The 19,613-nt window shown below is 44.2% G+C and overlaps 1 protein-coding gene across 1 annotated transcript in view; it reads right to left on the reverse strand.

The window, feature by feature from the left end:
* Positions 1 to 19,613, reverse strand: part of NTRK2 (neurotrophic receptor tyrosine kinase 2) — a 270,802-nt gene that overhangs the window by 40,842 nt on the left and 210,347 nt on the right. Inside the window, exons 14-15 of the mRNA XM_044273679.1 lie at positions 16,370 to 16,500; positions 8,428 to 8,600 (exon numbers count right to left, since the gene is read on the reverse strand). Of these exons, the coding sequence (XP_044129614.1) occupies positions 8,428 to 8,600; positions 16,370 to 16,500 (304 nt within the window). The remainder of the gene's footprint in view (positions 1 to 8,427; positions 8,601 to 16,369; positions 16,501 to 19,613) is intronic.

Raw genomic sequence — 19,613 nt, forward strand, 5'->3', positions numbered from 1 at the left:
ACAATCTAAGCTTGCCAACCCGTGTGGACATTCCCCAAAAGTAATATATATGAAAAGACCTGAATGAATCTGATATCGATGGCTATACAGTGAAATCTATGCAATGAGTGCAGTTTATGGTAAATTAAATTCTATTTTTAATAAAATGAAAAGTAGTATGTTAGAATAAGTAACAGTGAAGGCTGTTTAGAAAGCTATGTGTGACACTGGTTATTTTTAGCAGTGTCTAACAGCATTACATCCTATTCTGGGCCCCTAGATGCTATGCCTGCTGTTCTTCTATGACTACATGGTTTATATCAGGCAGTATTCAGGATAATTTTGTCTTCATACAGAATGGATACAGCGCTGATGATGAGCTACTGGTATGCAGTTTGTATACCAATAGCGTGTAATTTAATTTAGCAAAGTGCAGATATTTTAAGCTAAACCTTGCCTAACCACATATCTGTGCTAGACAAATATATTTCAAGAGCATTTATAACAAATACTGAGATAATACTAGCCATAAAACTTTTTTTAAAGGGACTCTGTGACCATGAAAAGCATTTTTAAGGCAGGAGAAGCTGAGCACATTGATAAATAGTTTTATAGTAAATCATTCAGCAAAACTTGTAATTTACTCATTTAAATCCCTGCTCATTCTGGGCTTTGAGGTCCAGAAGGAGGTCCTATTAGTGATTGACAGGCTGTCCTCTATGACTGTGTATACAGAGATAGCTGTCAGTCACTGACTGAAGACAAGGAGACGGTCCTATCAGTGATTGACAGGCTGTCCTCTATGACTGTGTATACAGAGATAGCTGTCAGTCACTGACTGAAGACAAGGAGACGGTCCTATCAGTGATTGACAGGCTGTCCTCTATGACTGTGTATACAGAGATAGCTGTCAGTAACTGACTGAAGACAAGGAGACGGTCCTATCAGTGATTGACAGTCTGTCCTCTATGACTGTGTATACAGAGATAGCTGTCAGTCACTGACTGAAGACAAGGAGACGGTCCTATCAGTGATTGACAGGCTGTCCTCTATGACTGTGTATACAGAGATAGCTGTCAGTAACTGACTGAAGACAAGGAGACGGTCCTATCAGTGATTGAGGCTGCCCTCTATGACTGTGTATACAGAGATAGCTGTCAGTCACTGACTGAAGACAAGGAGACGGTCCTATCAGTGACTGACAGCCTGCCCTCTATGACTGTGTATACAGAGATAGCTGTCAGTCACTGACTGAAGACAAGGAGGCGGTCCTATCAGTGATTGACAGGCTGTCCTCTGTGACTGTGTATACAGAGATAGCTGTCAGTCACTGACTGAAGACAAGGAGACGGTCCTATCAGTGACTGACAGCCTGCCCTCTATGACTGTGTATACAGAGATGGCTGTCAGTCACTGACTGAAGACAAGGAGACGGTCCTATCAGTGACTGACAGCCTGCCCTCTATGACTGTGTATACAGAGATAGCTGTCAGTCACTGACTGAAGACAAGGAGACGGTCCTATCAGTGATTGACAGGCTGTCCTCTATGACTGTGTATACAGAGATAGCTGTCAGTCACTGACTGAAGACAAGGAGACGGTCCTATCAGTGATTGACAGGCTGCCCTCTATGACTGTGTATACAGAGATAGCTGTCAGTAACTGACTGAAGACAAGGAGACGGTCCTATCAGTGATTGACAGTCTGTCCTCTATGAATGTGTATACAGAGATAGCTGTCAGTCACTGACTGAAGACAAGGAGACGGTCCTATCAGTGACTGACAGCCTTCCCTCTATGACTATGTATACAGAGATAGCTGTCAGTCACTGACTGAAGACAAGGAGACGGTCCTATCAGTGACTGACAGGCTGTCCTCTATGACTGTGTATACAGAGATAGCTGTCAGTCACTGACTGAAGACAAGGAGGCGGTCCTATCAGTGATTGACAGGCTGTCCTCTATGACTGTATATACAGAGATAGCTGTCAGTCACTGACTGAAGACAAGGAGACGGTCCTATCAGTGACAGACAGCCTGCCCTCTATGACTGTGTATACAGAGATGGCTGTCAGTCACTGACTGAAGACAAGGAGACGGTCCTATCAGTGACTGACAGCCTTCCCTCTATGACTATGTATACAGAGATAGCTGTCAATCACTGACTGAAGACAAGGAGACGGTCCTATCAGTGACTGACAGGCTGTCCTCTATGACTGTGTATACAGAGATAGCTGTCAGTCACTGACTGAAGACAAGGAGGCGGTCCTATCAGTGATTGACAGGCTGTCCTCTATGACTGTATATACAGAGATAGCTGTCAGTCACTGACTGAAGACAAGGAGACGGTCCTATCAGTGATTGACAGGCTGCCCTCTATGACTGTGTATACAGAGATGGCTGTCAGTCACTGATTGAAGACAAGGAGACGGTCCTATCAGTGATTGACAGTCTGCCCTCTATGACTGTGTATACAGAGATAGCTGTCAGTCACTGACTGAAGACAAGGAGACGGTCCTATCAGTGATGACAGGCTGTCCTCTATGACTGTGTATACAGAGATAGCTGTCAGTCACTGACTGAAGAAAAGGAGGAGGTCCTATCAGTGATTGACAGGCTGCCCTCTATGACTGTGTATACAGAGATAGCTGTCAGTCACTAACTGAAGAAAAGGAGGAGGTCCTATCAGTGACTGACAGGCTGCCCTCTATGACTGTGTATACAGAGATAGCTGTCAGTCACTGACTGAAGACAAGGAGACGGTCCTATCAGTGATTGACAGGCTGCCCTCTATGACTGTGTATACAGAGATAGCTGTCAGTCACTGACTGAAGACAAGGAGACGGTCCTATCAGTGACTGACAGCCTTCCCTCTATGACTGTGTATACAGAGATAGCTGTCAGTCACTGACTAAAGACAAGGAGACGGTCCTATCAGTGACTGACAGTCTGCCCTCTATGACTGTATATACAGAGATGGCTGTCAGTCACTGACTGAAGACAAGGAGATGGTCCTATCAGTGACTGACAGGCTGCCCTCTATGACTGTGTATACAGAGATAGCTGTCAGTCACTGACTGAAGACAAGGAGACGGTCCTATCAGTGACTGACAGGCTGCCCTCTATGACTGTGTATACAGAGATAGCTGTCAGTCACTGACTGAAGACAAGGAGACGGTCCTATCAGTGATGACAGCCTGCCCTCTATGACTGTGTATACAGAGATAGCTGTCAGTCACTGACTGAAGACAAGGAGACGGTCCTATCAGTGACTGACAGCCTGCCCTCTATGACTGTGTATACAGAGATAGCTGTCAGTCATTGACTGAAGACAAGGAGACGGTCCTATCAGTGACTACTGACAGCCTGCCCTCTATGACTGTGTATACAGAGATAGCTGTCAGTCACTGACTGAAGACAAGGAGACGGTCCTATCAGTGACTGACAGCCTTCCCTCTATGACTGTGTATACAGAGATAGCTGTCAGTCACTCACTAAAGACAAGGAGACGGTCCTATCAGTGATGACAGCCTGTCCTCTATGACTGTACATACAGAGATGGCTGTCAGTCACTGACTGAAGACAAGGAGACGGTCCTATCAGTGACTGACAGCCTTCCCTCTATGACTGTGTATACAGAGATAGCTGTCAGTCATTGACTGAAGACAAGGAGACAGTCCTATCAGTGATGACAGCCTGTCCTCTATGACTGTGTATACAGAGATGGCTGTCAGTCACTCACTAAAGACAAGGAGACGGTCCTATCAGTGATGACAGCCTGTCCTCTATGACTGTACATACAGAGATGGCTGTCAGTCACTGACTGAAGACAAGGAGACGGTCCTATCAGTGACTGACAGGCTGCCCTCTATGACTGTGTATACAGAGATAGCTGTCAGTCACTGACTGAAGACAAGGAGACAGTCCTATCAGTGACTGACAGCCTTCCCTCTATGACTGTGTATACAGAGATAGCTGTCAGTCACTCACTAAAGACAAGGAGACGGTCCTATCAGTGACTGACAGTCTGCCCTCTATGACTGTATATACAGAGATGGCTGTCAGTCACTGACTGAAGACAAGGAGACGGTCGTATCAGTGACTGACAGGCTGCCCTCTATGACTGTGTATACAGAGATAGCTGTCAGTCACTGACTGAAGACAAGGAGACGGTCCTATCAGTGACTGACAGTCTGCCCTCTATGACTGTGTATACAGAGATAGCTGCCAGTCACTGACTGAAGACAAGGAGACGGTCCTATCAGTGACTGACAGACTGCCCTCTATGACTGTGTATACAGAGATGGCTGTCAGTCACTGACTGAAAACAAGGAGACGGTTCTATCAGTGATGACAGCCTGTCCTCTATGACTGTGTATACAGAGATAGCTGTCAGTCACTGACTGAAGACAAGGAGACGGTCCTATCAGTGACTGACAGCCTTCCCTCTATGACTGTGTATACAGAGATAGCTGTCAGTAACTGACTGAAGACAAGGAGTCGGTCCTATCAGTTACTGACAGCCTTCCCTCTATGACTGTGTATACAGAGATAGCTGTCAGTAACTGACTGAAGACAAGGAGACGGTCCTATCAGTGACTGACAGCCTGTCCTCTATGACTGTGTATACAGAGATGGCTGTCAATCACTGACTGAAGACAAGGAGACGGTCCTATCAGTGATTGACAGCCTTCCCTCTATGACTGTGTATACAGAGATAGCTGTCAGTCACTGACTGAAGACAAGGAGATGGTCCTATCAGTGATGACAGTCTGCCCTCTATGACTGTGTATACACAGATAGCTGTCAGTCACTGACTGAAGACAAGGGGACGGTCCTATCAGTGACTACTGACAGCCTTCCTTCTATGACTGTGTATACAGAGATAGCTGTCAGTCACTGACTGAAGACAAGGAGATGGTCCTATCAGTGACTGACAGCCTGCCCTCTATGACTGTGTATACAGAGATAGCTGTCAGTCACTGACTGAAGACAAGGAGACGGTCCTATCAGTGATTGACAGGCTGCCCTCTGACTGTGTATACAGAGATAGCTGTCAGTCACTGACTGAAGACAAGGAGACGGTCCTATCCGTGACTGACAGCCTTCCCTCTATGACTGTGTATACAGAGATAGCTGTCAGTCACTGACTGAAGACAAGGAGATGGTCCTATCAGTGACTGACAGCCTGCCCTCTATTACTGTGTATACACAGATAGCTGTCAGTCACTGACTGAAGACAAGGGGACGGTCCTATCAGTGACTACTGACAGCCTGCCCTCTATGACTGTGTATACAGAGATAGCTGTCAGTCACTGACTGAAGACAAGGAGACGGTCCTATCAGTGACTGACAGTCTGCCCTCTTTGACTGTGTATACAGAGATAGCTGTCAGTCACTGACTGAAGACAAGGAGATGGTCCTATCAGTGACTGACAGTCTGCCCTCTATGACTGTGTATACAGAGATAGCTGTCAGTCACTGACTGAAGACAAGGAGATGGTCCTATCAGTGACTGACAGGCTGTCCTCTATGACTGTGTATACAGAGATAGCTGTCAGTCACTGACTGAAGACAAGGAGACGGTCCTATCAGTGATGACAGCCTTCCCTCTATGACTGTGTATACAGAGATGGCTGTCAGTCACTGACTGAAGACAAGGAGACGGTCCTATCAGTGATTGACAGGCTGCCCTCTATGACTGTGTATACAAAGATGGCTGTCATTCACTGACTGAAGACAAGGAGACGGTCCTATCAGTGACTGACAGCCTTCCCTCTATGACTGTATATATAGAGATAGCTGTCAGTCACTGACTGAAGACAAGGAGACGGTCCTATCAGTGATTGACAGGCTGCCCTCTATGACTGTGTATACAGAGATAGCTGTCAGTCAGTGACTGAAGACAAGGAGACGGTCCCATCAGTGACTGACAGCCTGCCCTCTATGACTGTGTATACACAGATAGCTGTCAATCACTGATTGGATCGCCTCCTGGACTTCAAAGCCAAAATGAGTAGGGATATAAATGTATAAAATACAAGATTTCTGAATCTTTTCCTATAAATCTACATATCAATCTGCTCAGCTCCTCCTGCTCTATAACATGCTGCCTGCAGCTCAGACACCATGTTCAATGTGACAGGTTCTCCTTAAGATCAAATATTTAATGTAGTATCATATGGATGTCATTGGTGCATTCATATGGATCAGGCTTTACTGTAAAACTGAAACTAATAGGAACTCACATAATATGGCAAATTGGAAATGTACTTACAAAAGTTACTATTAACTTTCACAATCAATACAATTATAGGTAAAACGTTATAGGTGAATGGGAATAAAAATGTTCCAATAGGTGACAGATCTTTAAATATTTCTCAATTTAACAATGCACAGGAGTAACAAGGAAGCAAAGGAAGCAACCATGGAGGCAATACAACATTTTAGAAAGATGCCACTATTTCATGAACACCGTTCTCAACAGCAAGGAATTTAGGGGCATACATTTTATTTATTTTTTTATGTCGACCTAATACCTAGGGTTTCTTCCACCTTTCCTTGGCGTCTCTGAAACAGCACCAAAAAATGCTATTTCTCTAGCATAAAACAGTTAGTTAAGGCTACTGATATGACAGAGTATAAATGAGCAAATCCATTCTAAACAAATCAAATTTTTCCCATAAATTTTGGTTTCCAACTAATCTGAATAGTTTAGGATTCGTCCCACCCAAATCGCATAAAATGGAGGCCTCTGCTTTACAGTTCAGAAGACAGAGAAGAAACAATTTTCCACCATTTTGGGATCATTTTTTAATTGGAAAAAAAATGGACAGTGCAATGTGTTATTAAATAGGCTGTTTGTTTCCACCAGTTACCATCCATTTACCTAATATATGTCACTATCACTTTGACATTAGTAAAGTATTGGTGTTAAAGAGCTTGAAAGAGGTTGGATGTAGTCCTTGAAGACCTCAAAATAAGTCTTAGCGTTAAAGAGCTTGAACGAGTTTGGATGCAGTCCTAGGAGACTTCAGAGTATCATATACAACTCAAGACAATTGGACCAACCAAACTGGACCAAACTGAATGACAGCCAATTTGACTGAATTGGACCCAAAAGAAATTTCAGGAAATCCGCTCAATTCCAGCAAAAAGGAATAAGTAAAAAAATGTTGCGGCTCATTAAGGGTAGGGCAGAAACTGCTCAGCCATTACAATTACAAAAGAGCCAAGAATGAATTTAAGGGCTGCCGCGGTTGGAATCTGCAGTAGTTTTTTGTCATTGCTTCCCCATGTGCTCTAATCAAGATGGCCCGATTATGAAATTATCTGCACTTATTGCTAACTAACCTACCTTTTAATGCAGGTGGACCTCTATTGGCTGATGGACAACCATAGTCATTGCTCTGCCCGCTACCCTCACATCCATACTTCTGCAGGGCACATAAAATGGCCTCCACCATATTATCTGAACCTGTGTATCCTGTTACAAGCCATTTCTTATTTCAGTAAGTAAGTTGCACTTGGCTGTGGGCAGTTGGATATTATTGTTAGGAAAATGGCAAAGGCAGGATTTGCCAGGAAATAACGAAATTTCAGAAAAACAGATAGACCACATGTCCACGTTATACATTGATTGATTTCAAAATTGAACATGCGATACGTAGTATACATTTTAATTTTGGAAAACAACCTTGAACCTTGGTAACTGCTTCTAAAACATCTGTCGGCACCTTTTAATAGGTCTAATGTTTGTGCTGGTCATGCTTAGGTATTTTTTCTGTTTGTGCACATTTTGATTTTTTTAGATTATTGTATTGGATAACATGTAGAAACTAGTACAGAAAATGAAACAGTGATCTCACCCACAGCAAACTGCCAGCGCTATGATTTCATTTTCCAACCTACATTTCCATGTGTCTAGTTCCATAAGTTGTAGCAGTAGCGGGCACAGACAGCAAAAGGCTCCATCCACAGTGTAGTGGCTGTGCCAGCATACTGCAGCTCAGCTCTCATTCACTAGAATTGTCTAGCATGGATGGATGGAGCCTTCTGCTTCTGGTTCCATCCACAGTTTGGTTTCCGGCACCGACAGCTGCCACAAACAGTTGATCAGTGGGGGTGCAAGATGTCAGACTCCCACCAACCTCATATTCCACTCTAAAGAGTAGAAAACCCTTTTAGGATGGCAATGGGCCCCATTTTTAAAGGGTCCCAGTGTAGCTACATAGGTTTCAAATATGGTACGTCTGCTCAAGAGCAACACCTCTGTTCTTATTGGTACCAGCTTTTATACATGATTCCCGCAGTATACTTGGATAACCATCATTCAGTTGTCTTTTCATGTGGCCTAAGCATCCTAGGTGGAACAAAACAAGCTGCTCAAGTATTCCATATATTCTTTTTGGCTAACTGAACAGAAACATCTTGGCATATATTATATTACCTTAGGAATTTGTTCAGGTCTCCATGCAGCATGTACTCAAACACCATGATGAGCGGATCTCCCTCCACACACACTCCATAAAACTTTACAATGTGTTCATGTTGTAGGTTTGTTAGTAACTCTGCCTCCCGGTGGAAGTCTTTTCGGGCATTGTCACTTGCATCTTTCAGTGTCTGGAAAAGAAATATACTGATCATTAGGTCATACACTGATTGGCAAAAGAAATAACACACCAAGGAGTTGTTGGAATCAAATGAACTTTACATGTGTGAATGTAATATATGTAAATGATTAAATAGTACAGTGGAAACTATACAACCAAAAGGAGGTTCTAGAACCCTGTTGGGCCTTCTCTAGCCTGGATACAAGATGAGATACGGTTGGGCATGGAGGCATACAGATTCCGCATAGGATCCCACAGAATATCTGCCCACAGATGTTGCAGATGGGCGTGATTGTCAGCACATTTATACTGGCCAGTTATCGTGAATTAGTGTTCATGTGAATGTTCGTTCCCAACTGAAGCAATTTTGAATTAATTAGTGTCCGAATCTAATCGGAAGGTTGAATCAAACCTAAATAAAATTTACACAAATGTGCTTATCTTTACATGGATACAATCATCTTCAGTACTATAGATGAAAACATTATAGCCAATGATTGTAACATCATTTGGATAGTTAATTAGAATCATTACTTCTATGGCCATACAATCCAACCTTAAAGGGGTTATCCAAACTTAGACAATGGGGGCATATCGCTAGGATATGCCCCCATTGTCTGATAGGTGTGGGTCCCACCTCTGGGACCCGCACCTACGAGGAGAAGGGGAGATGTGTGGCTGGAGGACCCCGGGTTTCCTGGGGTCCATCCACCACCAGGCGCAGCTCCCCGCCTCTCCCATTGAAGTGAATAGGAGCGCACCACGCACGTGCGGTCACCACTCTTATTGATTTCTATGGGGCCGACGGAAATAGTTGAGCCAACGCTCGGCTATTTTCTGCGGCTCCATAGAACTGAATGGTGGGCGACTGCGCATGCGCAGTGCACCTTCCTCAACTTTCTCCGCTCCGTTCTCCTTGTAGGTGCAGGTCCCAGAGGTGGGACCCGCACCTATCAGACAATGGGGGTATATCCTAGTGATATGCCCCCATTGTCTAAGATGGGATAACCCCATTTAAACCATCAATGTTTCTTTATGTCATCAGAATACAGTGATTGATGAGTGTAATTTCCAGCCTGTTAACATGTACTATGCCTGGTTGGGAAAAAAGCCTCCACAACAATCCAAAACAATAGTCTTCTTTACGCTACTTTCTGTCATGGATCAGCAAAAACTATTCTGTTACTGATAATACAACCATCTGCATCCGTTATGAATGGATCTGGTTGTATTATCTTTAAAATAGCCATGACTAGTGTTGGGCGCGAATATTAGAATCGTGATTATTAATCGTGAATATCGGCACTTCGAGAATTCGCAAAGATTTAGGATATAGTGCTATACGGTATATTCGTATTTTCAAATATTTATCTAAACCCATGATCCCTCCCTGCTTCTTGCTTGTGGGCCAATGAGAAGGCTGCAATATCTTTGTCAGAGCTTAGCAACATCCCTAGCAACCAATAGGAAAGTTGCCTACCCCTCACTCTATAAGAACCTCCCCAGCAGACACTTTCTGCAGTTTTATGGAGTTCTGAGAGAGACAGCAGTGTCATTGCTGTGCTCTGTGCTTTACTGTGTCATTACATTATTGTGTCATATTCATTAGTGTTAGTTAGTGTGATAGGCAGGGCCGGTTTTCGAAAAAACGTGGTCTTGGGCAAAATAAAAAATGGGGCCCCAAATCTTGTAATAATGTGCTAAAAACACAGTCCGACACCTGACACCCCCGCCGATCAGCTGTTTGAGCAGATGGCGCGTACTGTTTACTGCTGCTGTCCCATAGACATACCGGGGTAAGCAGGAATAGAGAAGGGAGAGGACATGTGCGCACGCCGTCTCCTCAAACAGCTGATCGGTAGGGGTGCCGGGTGTCCCTACAGTACCGTAGTAGTTATAATATAGTCATAAGGCCACTTTCACACGAGCGAGTTTTCTGCATGGGTGCAAAGCGTGATATGAACGCATAACCCCCTCACTGAATCCTCACCAATTCATTTCAAGGAGTCTGGGTACATGAGCGTTTTTTTTTTCACGCATCAGTTCTGCTTTGCGTTAAAAACGCAGCATGTTCTATAATAAGCTTTTTTCACGCAGAAGTTAATGGGGCTTCAGGGAAAAACGCATTGCATCTGGAAGCAAGTGCGGGTGCGATGCGTTTTTCACTGATGGTTGCTAGGAGATGTTGTTTGTAAACCTTCAGTTTTTTATCAGTGTGAAAAACGCATCAAAACGCATTGCACTCGCACGGAAAAAACTGAACAACTGAACGCAGTTGCAGACAAAACTGACTGAACTTGCTTGCAAAATGGTGCAAGTTTTACTGAACGCAACCGGACCTAATCCGTCACGCTCATGTGAAAGGGGCTTAATGCTCCCAGTGGCTCTAATGTCCCCCTGTAGTGCCTCCCACTAGTTTCATATAATGCTCCCTCCCATTGTGCCAGTATATATAATGTTCCCCCGTAGTGTCAGCATATAATGCTCCTTTATTCCTCCACAGTAGTGCCAGGTATATATAATCATCTTCTTGACCCATTTCCTGGTGCCCCAGCAGTGCGGACAGTTAGTAAAAAATAAAAAAAACTCACCTTACTCCCATTTTCCCCGCCTCTGTTTGCGATGCAGACCACAGTGTTATCTGCCCCTCCCTTTATGGGTAGCGAAGTGGTGCCCTAGGCAGATGACTACCCTCCCCTATCCATCGTCCCAGCCCTAATGCAGAGGACATTACTACAGGAGGGGACTATAACTCCCAGCATATCTAAGCCATTATTATTTAATATCAGAGCACATTACAAGGGGACGTACTGTATAAGAGGATGGGATTACAACTCCCAGCATGTCCAAGCCGTTATTATGTAATATCAGAGTAAATTATAAAAGGAGGTATAAGAGGAGAGGACTATAACTCCCAGCATATCCATGGTGTTGTAATGTACCCTGATATTACATAATAATGGCCTGGACATGCTCAGAGTTGTAGTCTTCTCCTGTTATGCCTCCTCTTGTAATGGACTCTGATATTACATAACAAGCTGGACATGCTGGGAGTTTTAGTACTCTCCTCATACCTCATCTTGTAATGTACTCTGATATTATTTAACAGTAGGTATAAGAGAAGAGGACTACAACTCCCAGCACTTCCCTGGCACTTACATTGAATCCTTCACTTCTTCCCATGCATCACTGGTCTTCTTCTTAATTACTTTACTGCACTGCTTAGCTCCTCCTCCTGTTCTGGTCACATGATAGTGAGTTCATCGCAGGTCCTTCACCCCCCTCTTCTCTGCTGAGCTCCACCTCCTGCACGTGACATCATGGCAGGTCCTACAGCTCCAGTAGAAGAGTGTTGCTGGTGTCCGGAGCTGTCATTTTTTAGAGCAGCACTATGGTAATGACTTGTGTACAGGAAGGGGGCCTTACACTGCATTGTAAAGTGCAGCTGTTCAGCTGTCCACCTGTTTGCTTCCACGGACATTCAGCTAAACAGCAGCACTGAAGCATGGGGCCCCTTAGACGATGGGAGCCCAGAGCAATTATCCAGTTTGCCCCCCCCCCCCCAACGCCGGCCCTGGTGATAAATTCTGCTGTCGATACATACATGCTACAGACATAGTGCTGTGATGTCACAAGTTCACAACAATACTTAGTGCACCAATCAGTAATATGTAGTCAGACCTGCTAAAATGTGAAGTTTCACATATTGCGCCAAAATATTTGTATCATTGGTGCCGATTAGTGCAATCGCGAATATATTGGACCACTCTATCTGCATATAAAGCTATTGTAATGTTCTGCCGTGCCGTTCTGCAGCTTGGAAAATGTAGCAAAAGTGACCCACACCTGTATTGCACGCGCATTACATGAATATTACATTGCCGATTTTCGCAATCGAGAAAATATATGATGAATAGTCTACAAAATATTTGCGAAATATCGCAAATTCGAATATTGCCCCAGCCGCTCATCACTAGCCATGACGGATCTTTCTCTAAAACCAATGCAAGTCAATGGGGAAGGGATCCGTTTTCTTTTGTGTTAGAGAAAACGGATCCATCTCCTTTGACTTACATTGTGAGTCATGACGGATCTGTCTTGCTCTGCATCCCAGGACGCACTCTAAAACGCTGCTTGCAGCACTTTTGTGTCCGTCATGGGAATGAATGAAACGGAACAGAATGCATTCTGGTGCAATCCGTTCCCTTCAGTTCAGTTTTGTCCCCATTGACAATGAATAGAGACAAAACTGAAGCGTTTTCCCCACTATTGAGATCCTATGACGGATCTCAATGGCAGAAAGGGACAGCGCAGATGTGAAAATAGCCTTTGTTATTTGGATACTGTATATTATTTAGGTACTTTATGGTGGTATTACGTAGGCTGAAATGATGAGAAAACTGAGTAGATATGGTCCTACCTTGGACCATATCCTGCTTGTTCCCCAGGTCCCTATTTTGTATAAAACTGCCCTTGTTTGTAGTGATATATTAGGCAATAGACAATATTCGTTTTTGTAATATTTCGCACATTTTTCGCATAATATTCGCAATAAATTCAAGAATTCATGATCTCCAGTCATTATGTTTGCGATTGCGCAAATTGCCACTCATGATGCGCAGTAGGTATTACTGATTGTTGCACTAAGTATTGTTGTGACATCGCAGCACTATGTCTGTAGCATGTATGTATGGACAGCAGAGAAACAGTAATTCCTATCACACTACCTAACACCCTGCACTGGAGCCAGCTACAGCTACACTATATCACTATCTAACCTACACTGACTATCTCCCACTAACTATCTGTATTATATATATATATATATATATATATATATGAGCTAACTAACTATCTAATGTAATTTGATAATCAGTGATGCCCAACCTACTGCCAGCGGGCCACATCCGGCCCACAAAGCTGTGTCATGTTGCCCGTGCAGCAGAGGTCGCAATTTTACTCCCTGTAAAAAGTCTAAGGCGTACAGATATGCCTTAGACTTTTCCCTCACATTCATCAGCGCAGTGAGCGCTGTGAATGGCACGGGCAGTGTAGCGATGCTGCCTGTGCTTGAAATAACCAATAGCAAAGCTCCTCACAGCAAGAAGCTTTGTTATTAGTTATTTTCGGAGGGTGCTAGAGAGATACATGTCCTATAGGAGGGGAAGCCGGCGGGAGCTGGAAGGAGGAGGGGCCGGCTCCCGGGGGTGGCTGCAGCAAGGAGTGACGGGCGCGATGCGCAAGGACCCTGGCAACCGTGGCCCAGTTTGGTACTCAGCAAAACAAGCTGTGACCTGAAAAAGGAAGATTATGCCACCCCAGGCTGAGATAAGATCCTGGAAGCAAGCAGAACAGCTTGACGCCCAAGTTACCAGGTAACCGTGTCTCCTTCCATCCACTACAGCATCCAAGCTTGTTCAGAAACAGTTTGTGCCATTCAAAATAGTTGGAAGAGAAGCAATAGCAGCACTGGTCCAGAAAAGATCAGCCCCATCTCAATAATGGTTTGGCTGGGTTCACACCTGAGCGTTTTACAGCGTGTTGAAACACGCTGTAAAACGCTCAACACATGAAAACCAATGGCCCTGGTTCACACTTGAGCGTTTTACAGCGCATTTGAACGCGCTGAAAAACGCCCTACGCTCAAAAAAGTTATTGATCTTCTTTGGGGCGTTTTGTCGCGCGTTCCCTTACATAGACTTTCGGGAACGCGCGACAATGGGCGTTCGCTTGTCTCTGTATGCGCGATTGCAAAGCCGGTACAATCGCGCATACAGAGCGCTCCTTTCAGAACGCTCAGGTGTGAACCCAGCCTAAGGCTGGGTTCACACCTGAGCGTTTTACAGCGCGTTCCTACGCGCTGTAAAACGCTCAACAAGGAGAAACCAATGCTTCCCTATGGGAATGGTTCTCACCTGGGTGTTTTACAGCGCGTACGATCGCACTGTAAAACGCCCGACGCCCCAAGAAGTACATGAGCTTCTTTGGGGCGTCTTGTCGCGCGTTCCCGTACATAGACTTTCGGGAACGTGCGACAATGGGCGTTCGCTTGTCTCTGTATGCGGGATTGCAAACACCGGTACAATCGCGCATACAGAGCGCTCCTTTCAGAACACTCAGGTGTGAACCCAGCCAGACTTTCGGGAACGCGCGACAATCGGCGTTCGCTTGTCTCTGTATGCGCGATTGCAGACGCTGGTACAATCGCGCATACAGAGCGCTCCTTTCAGAACGCTCAGGTGTGAACCTAGCCTTAGGCTGTGTTCACACCTGAGCGTTCGCGATGGAGCGCTCTGTATGCGCGATTGTACCGGCGTTTGCAATCGCGCATACAGAGACAAGCGAACGCCCATTGTCGCGCGTTCCCGCTGAAGTCTATGGACGGGAACGCGCGACAAGACGCCCCAAAGAAGTTCATGTACTTCTTGGGGCGTCGGGCGTTTTACAGCGCGATCGTACGCGCTGTAAAACGCTCAGGTGAGAACCATTCCCATAGGGAATCACTGGTTCTTGCCTGATGAGCGTTTTACAGCGCGTAGGAACGCGCTGTAAAACGCTCAGGTCTGAACCCAGCCTCAAGGTTTGATTTAATCCTGGCTCCTTTCATATTATATTAATAACCCTATAATGGACCTAAGTTACACTTTCCCTCTCCAACAACATTCTGTGTTATGGCTTCATAAAATCTAACCGCATCCATAAACCTTACATTTCACTCATGCCGCTCCATTCTCCTGATCATGACCTTAATCACACACATCCCACTGATGTGTATAGTGCAGTGTGTGTGATGCATGTGGTGCAGTGTGAAGTGCCAAGTGATAAAGTACAGGGAAGATCCGCCATATTGCACTGGACATTATCACTTGGCTATAATTGTCTGCTGTTATTCAGATCAGTAATGGCCCCCCACAAAAATACTCCCCTCTTTGGCCCCGTTCACACCACCACTATTAATTTATGTTGTTCTGCTTAGTTACCTGAGCAGAGAAAGAAAAATAGCGCAAGTACTGGATGTGCCCCTTCACAGTGGTGATGTCCAGATGTGCCCCCTTCATAGTGGTAATGCCTAGATGTGCGCCCTTCACAGTGGTAATGCCCAGATGTGCCCCTTCACAGGGGTATTGCCCAGATGTGCCCCCTTCACAGGGGTAATGCCCAGATGTGCCCCCTTCACAGGGGTAATGCCCAGATGTTCCCCCTTTACAGGGGAAATGCTCACATGTGCCCCCTTCACAGTAAAAATGACCAGATGAACCCCCTTTACAGTAAAAATGCCCGGATGTGCCTCATCACAGAAAAAATGCCCAGATAGTTGCCCCTGCACAATAGTAATGCTTGCACGTGCCCCCTCATGGTGTTTGCATTTCTTTCTGGCAAAGCTACCTGGGTCCGGCCCATTAAATTTATACCATGTCTAGTGCGGCCCTCAGACAAGAAATGGTAGGGCACCACTGGGATATGGAATAGGATCCTGATGAAAGCACAGAGCACAGCAATGACACTGCTCTCTCTCTCCCTCTCTCTCAGCAGAAAATGGCTGCTGGGGAGGTTCTTATATAGTAAGGGGTAGGCAACTTTCCTATTGGTTGCTAGGGATGTTGCTAAGCTGTGACAAAGACATTGCAGCCTTCTCATTGGCCCACAAGCAAGAAGGGGGGTGTTGATATTTGAGATAAAAATTTGCGATTAGAATATTCGCGATCAATACTACTTGTTTGTCCAGTACTTAATGCATACATACAAATGGAAGCAAGATAGTAACTGGTAATATATTACCTTCACTGCAACAAGTATCTTATCCTGTTCAGGGTACAAGTTATAGCATTCTGCAAGAAACACTTTGCCAAAAGCACCTTCTCCCAGTTCTCTCTTCAAGACGATGTTATGCCTCTTTATATGTTGGACAACTGTAAAGATAAAAACTGTACAGTTAGTATATAGACATAACAACACTGCTCTTAGACATGATGAGAACATTTTAGACATTATTAATTATATATGTATAGGGGATAATGCGCATATATTTTATATACTGGACTCCAAGTGGCGACTATTGGCCTTATCTGCCATGTTCTGTAAAGATTAAATTGTTATAGGTCACTTTCCATATGTCCATATCTTCCTTGTTAATTGAAGACATAAAGGACATAGTTAACATTCCATGTATAGACCAAACCAGACAAGATATAGACCAGGGATGGCCAACCCTGGCTCTCCAGCTGCTGTAAAACTACAACTCCGACCATGCTCTGCTGTAGGCTGAAAGCTGTAGGCAGTTTGTTCATGCTGGGAGTTGTAGTTTTGCAACAGCTGGAGAGACTCAGGTTGGACATCCCTGATATAGACTATATTACTTTAATAGTTGTCTTATTGCAGAAACTAAATGATGGGAGGTTAATGTCCAACCGTATCTTTGAGAAAAGGTATTTTGATTAGGTTACATCTTGCACATGAACGTATATCTTAACCCCTTTAGGACCCACGCCGTACATGTACGGCACAGATGTCCATGACTTAAGGACCAGCGCCGTACATGTACGCCACGGTGATCGAGCGGGGGAAGGAGATGCGCCCACCTGATCAGCAGCAGGGATCCAGCAGTCACTGATAGCTGGATGCCTGCTGCATGCGCCGTCACCGGTGAAATCACAGATGCCGGCATATTAACACCTCCATAGCTGGCACGTGCGGGCTTCAGACATGTGCGGAGTGGCCATGGTGTCCCCGCGCTGCTGTGACGGGGACCCGATGGCAGGGAAGGCAGCCCTATGCCTTCTTATGGCATCATGGCTGCCTTCCGGGAGAGCCTGTGAGATCCATGCCCCTGAATCTCACAGGCAAGCAGGCTAAAGTGTATTACATTCAGTAAATTTTCCATTCTCCATTTTCCATTAATTCTTGTGGAACACGTAATGGGTTAACAACGTTAGTTTTTAATACCTTGAGGGGTGTAGTTTCTAAAATGGGGTTATTTTTGGGTGGTTTCTATTATGTAAGCCTCGCAAAGTAACTTCAGACCTGAACTAATCCTTAAAAAGTGGGTTTTGCTTCTAAATTTATAAGCCAAAAAATAAAATGTAATTCGCAAAATGATTCAAACATGAAGCAGACATATGGGGAATGAGAAGTAATAACTATTTTTGGAGGTGTTACTATCTATTATAAATGTAGAGAAATGTAAATTTTTAAATTTGCAAATTTTTCTACATTTTTGGTAAATTTGAAATTTTTTTATAAATAAAAATGAAATTTTTTTAACTCAATTTTACCACTGTCATGAAGTACAATATGTGTAGAGAAAAGAATCTCAGAATGGCGTGGATAAGTAAAAGCATTTTAAACATTATCACCACATAAAGTGACACATGTCAGATTTGCAAAAAAAAAAATGGCCTGGTCCTTAAGGTGAAATGTGGCAGGGTCCTTAAGGGGTTAATGGTGACTGACCAAAGAAAAATGGGTGGAAAATGTTTTATTTGGTTGCAACTCAGAGGGTACTATCCATATATATATATATATATAGATATAGATACATATATATAGATATCTATGAGTAGGTACAACTTTGGCAGCCTCTTGGATCTAACTCAAATATATTAACGCTTTGTCCGTTCAAGTTTTAACATTTTCTACCGTATAACTCAAGCAGAAAAAATATCCTCCCGTTACCACTAGACTTTACACGAATGTGCTTGGTGGCATTGGGTAACGGCTTCCTCAGTTTTATTGGGAATGGGCCTCGTTTTGAGTACATATTTGGTGGACACCACGGTTCTAGTATTATCATATAGGATGAAATTTTATAATTATCAGTGTGTTTGATACTATCTAAAAAAACCTGTCTATTGAATACAACAGCCAATCACAACACAGCTTTTATTTTTCAAGAGCACTATAAGACATAAAAGACCATGTTTCTTTAACACAGTTTCATTAATCTCCCCCATACATGTTCATCAACTTTTAGTTCTAACATTCTGAAGGGAGGACTCTGAGAGGGTTGCCTGTTGCTGAATCTAAAGTCTAAAGGCTGCTTCGACCAATAATATTCACTCTTGCTCAGCAATTAATTTGAAGCCACAACTCAGGCGAATCTGCCTTCAGTTTGTAGAAAGTACTGTTAAATTAGGCTATGTTCACACAGTGGACATGTATTTGCAGTACAATACAAGGCTGACTGATTACTGAGGCAGATTTGGCTTCTCATTGAAACCAGTGGCAGGCAGATTTCTTAAGAAGTACACATCAAAATCCATGTGAAAATTCTGCTGTGTGAACATACCCTTTTATTTTCTAAATATATTCTTAATATTCATGAGTAACCATTGTTATTAAGATCCTACTTGCCAACTCTCCAAGAACATCCAGGAGGCTTCCAAAAAAAGGAGAGGCCTCCCGGAGTTTTGGAATAGTTGGCCAATCTCCTGGGCGATGATTGGAGAGCTGCTTTCTCCTTCAAATGAGCCCCTCATGCAAGGGCGTAACTACCATAGTGGCAGACCATGCGACTGCTATGGGGGCCAGGACAAAAGAGGGCCCAGTTAAGATCATCCCCTCTTCTAATGGGGGTAAAAACTGTGTAAGGACTCTACCCTCTAAAGAAACAACTTTTGGCAAATGAGGCAGTGGAAAAAATGGCCCAAGGGTCATTGAAAGGGGTTTAGGCGGAAACCCTTCTGTCCTGTGTGGGAGACCTGGTTTGATCCTTGCTATGGGGCCCTTACTTCTTTATGTACGCCACTGCCCTCATGTATTTTCCCTGTATGGGGTGCTGGTATTCTGTGTCATGAAATGCAGCTCCAAAACCCAAATTGCATTAGGTAGGGAAGGGGGTGTGCTCTATACGAAAGGGGACATGGTTTATAGAATCAGGGGAATAATATGAGAGTATGAAGGAGTGTGCCAATGTCTGAAAAAATGTTGGCAGCAAGCTTTGTGTAATGCACCGTCTCATCTTCCAAAAGCCAAGCAGTATGATATGGGACTTATGGTGAATGGATGCCACTGTATGGTATCAGTC

The sequence above is a fragment of the Bufo gargarizans genome, chromosome 1, assembly GCF_014858855.1.
Source record: "Bufo gargarizans isolate SCDJY-AF-19 chromosome 1, ASM1485885v1, whole genome shotgun sequence".
Lineage (NCBI taxonomy): Eukaryota > Metazoa > Chordata > Amphibia > Anura > Bufonidae > Bufo > Bufo gargarizans.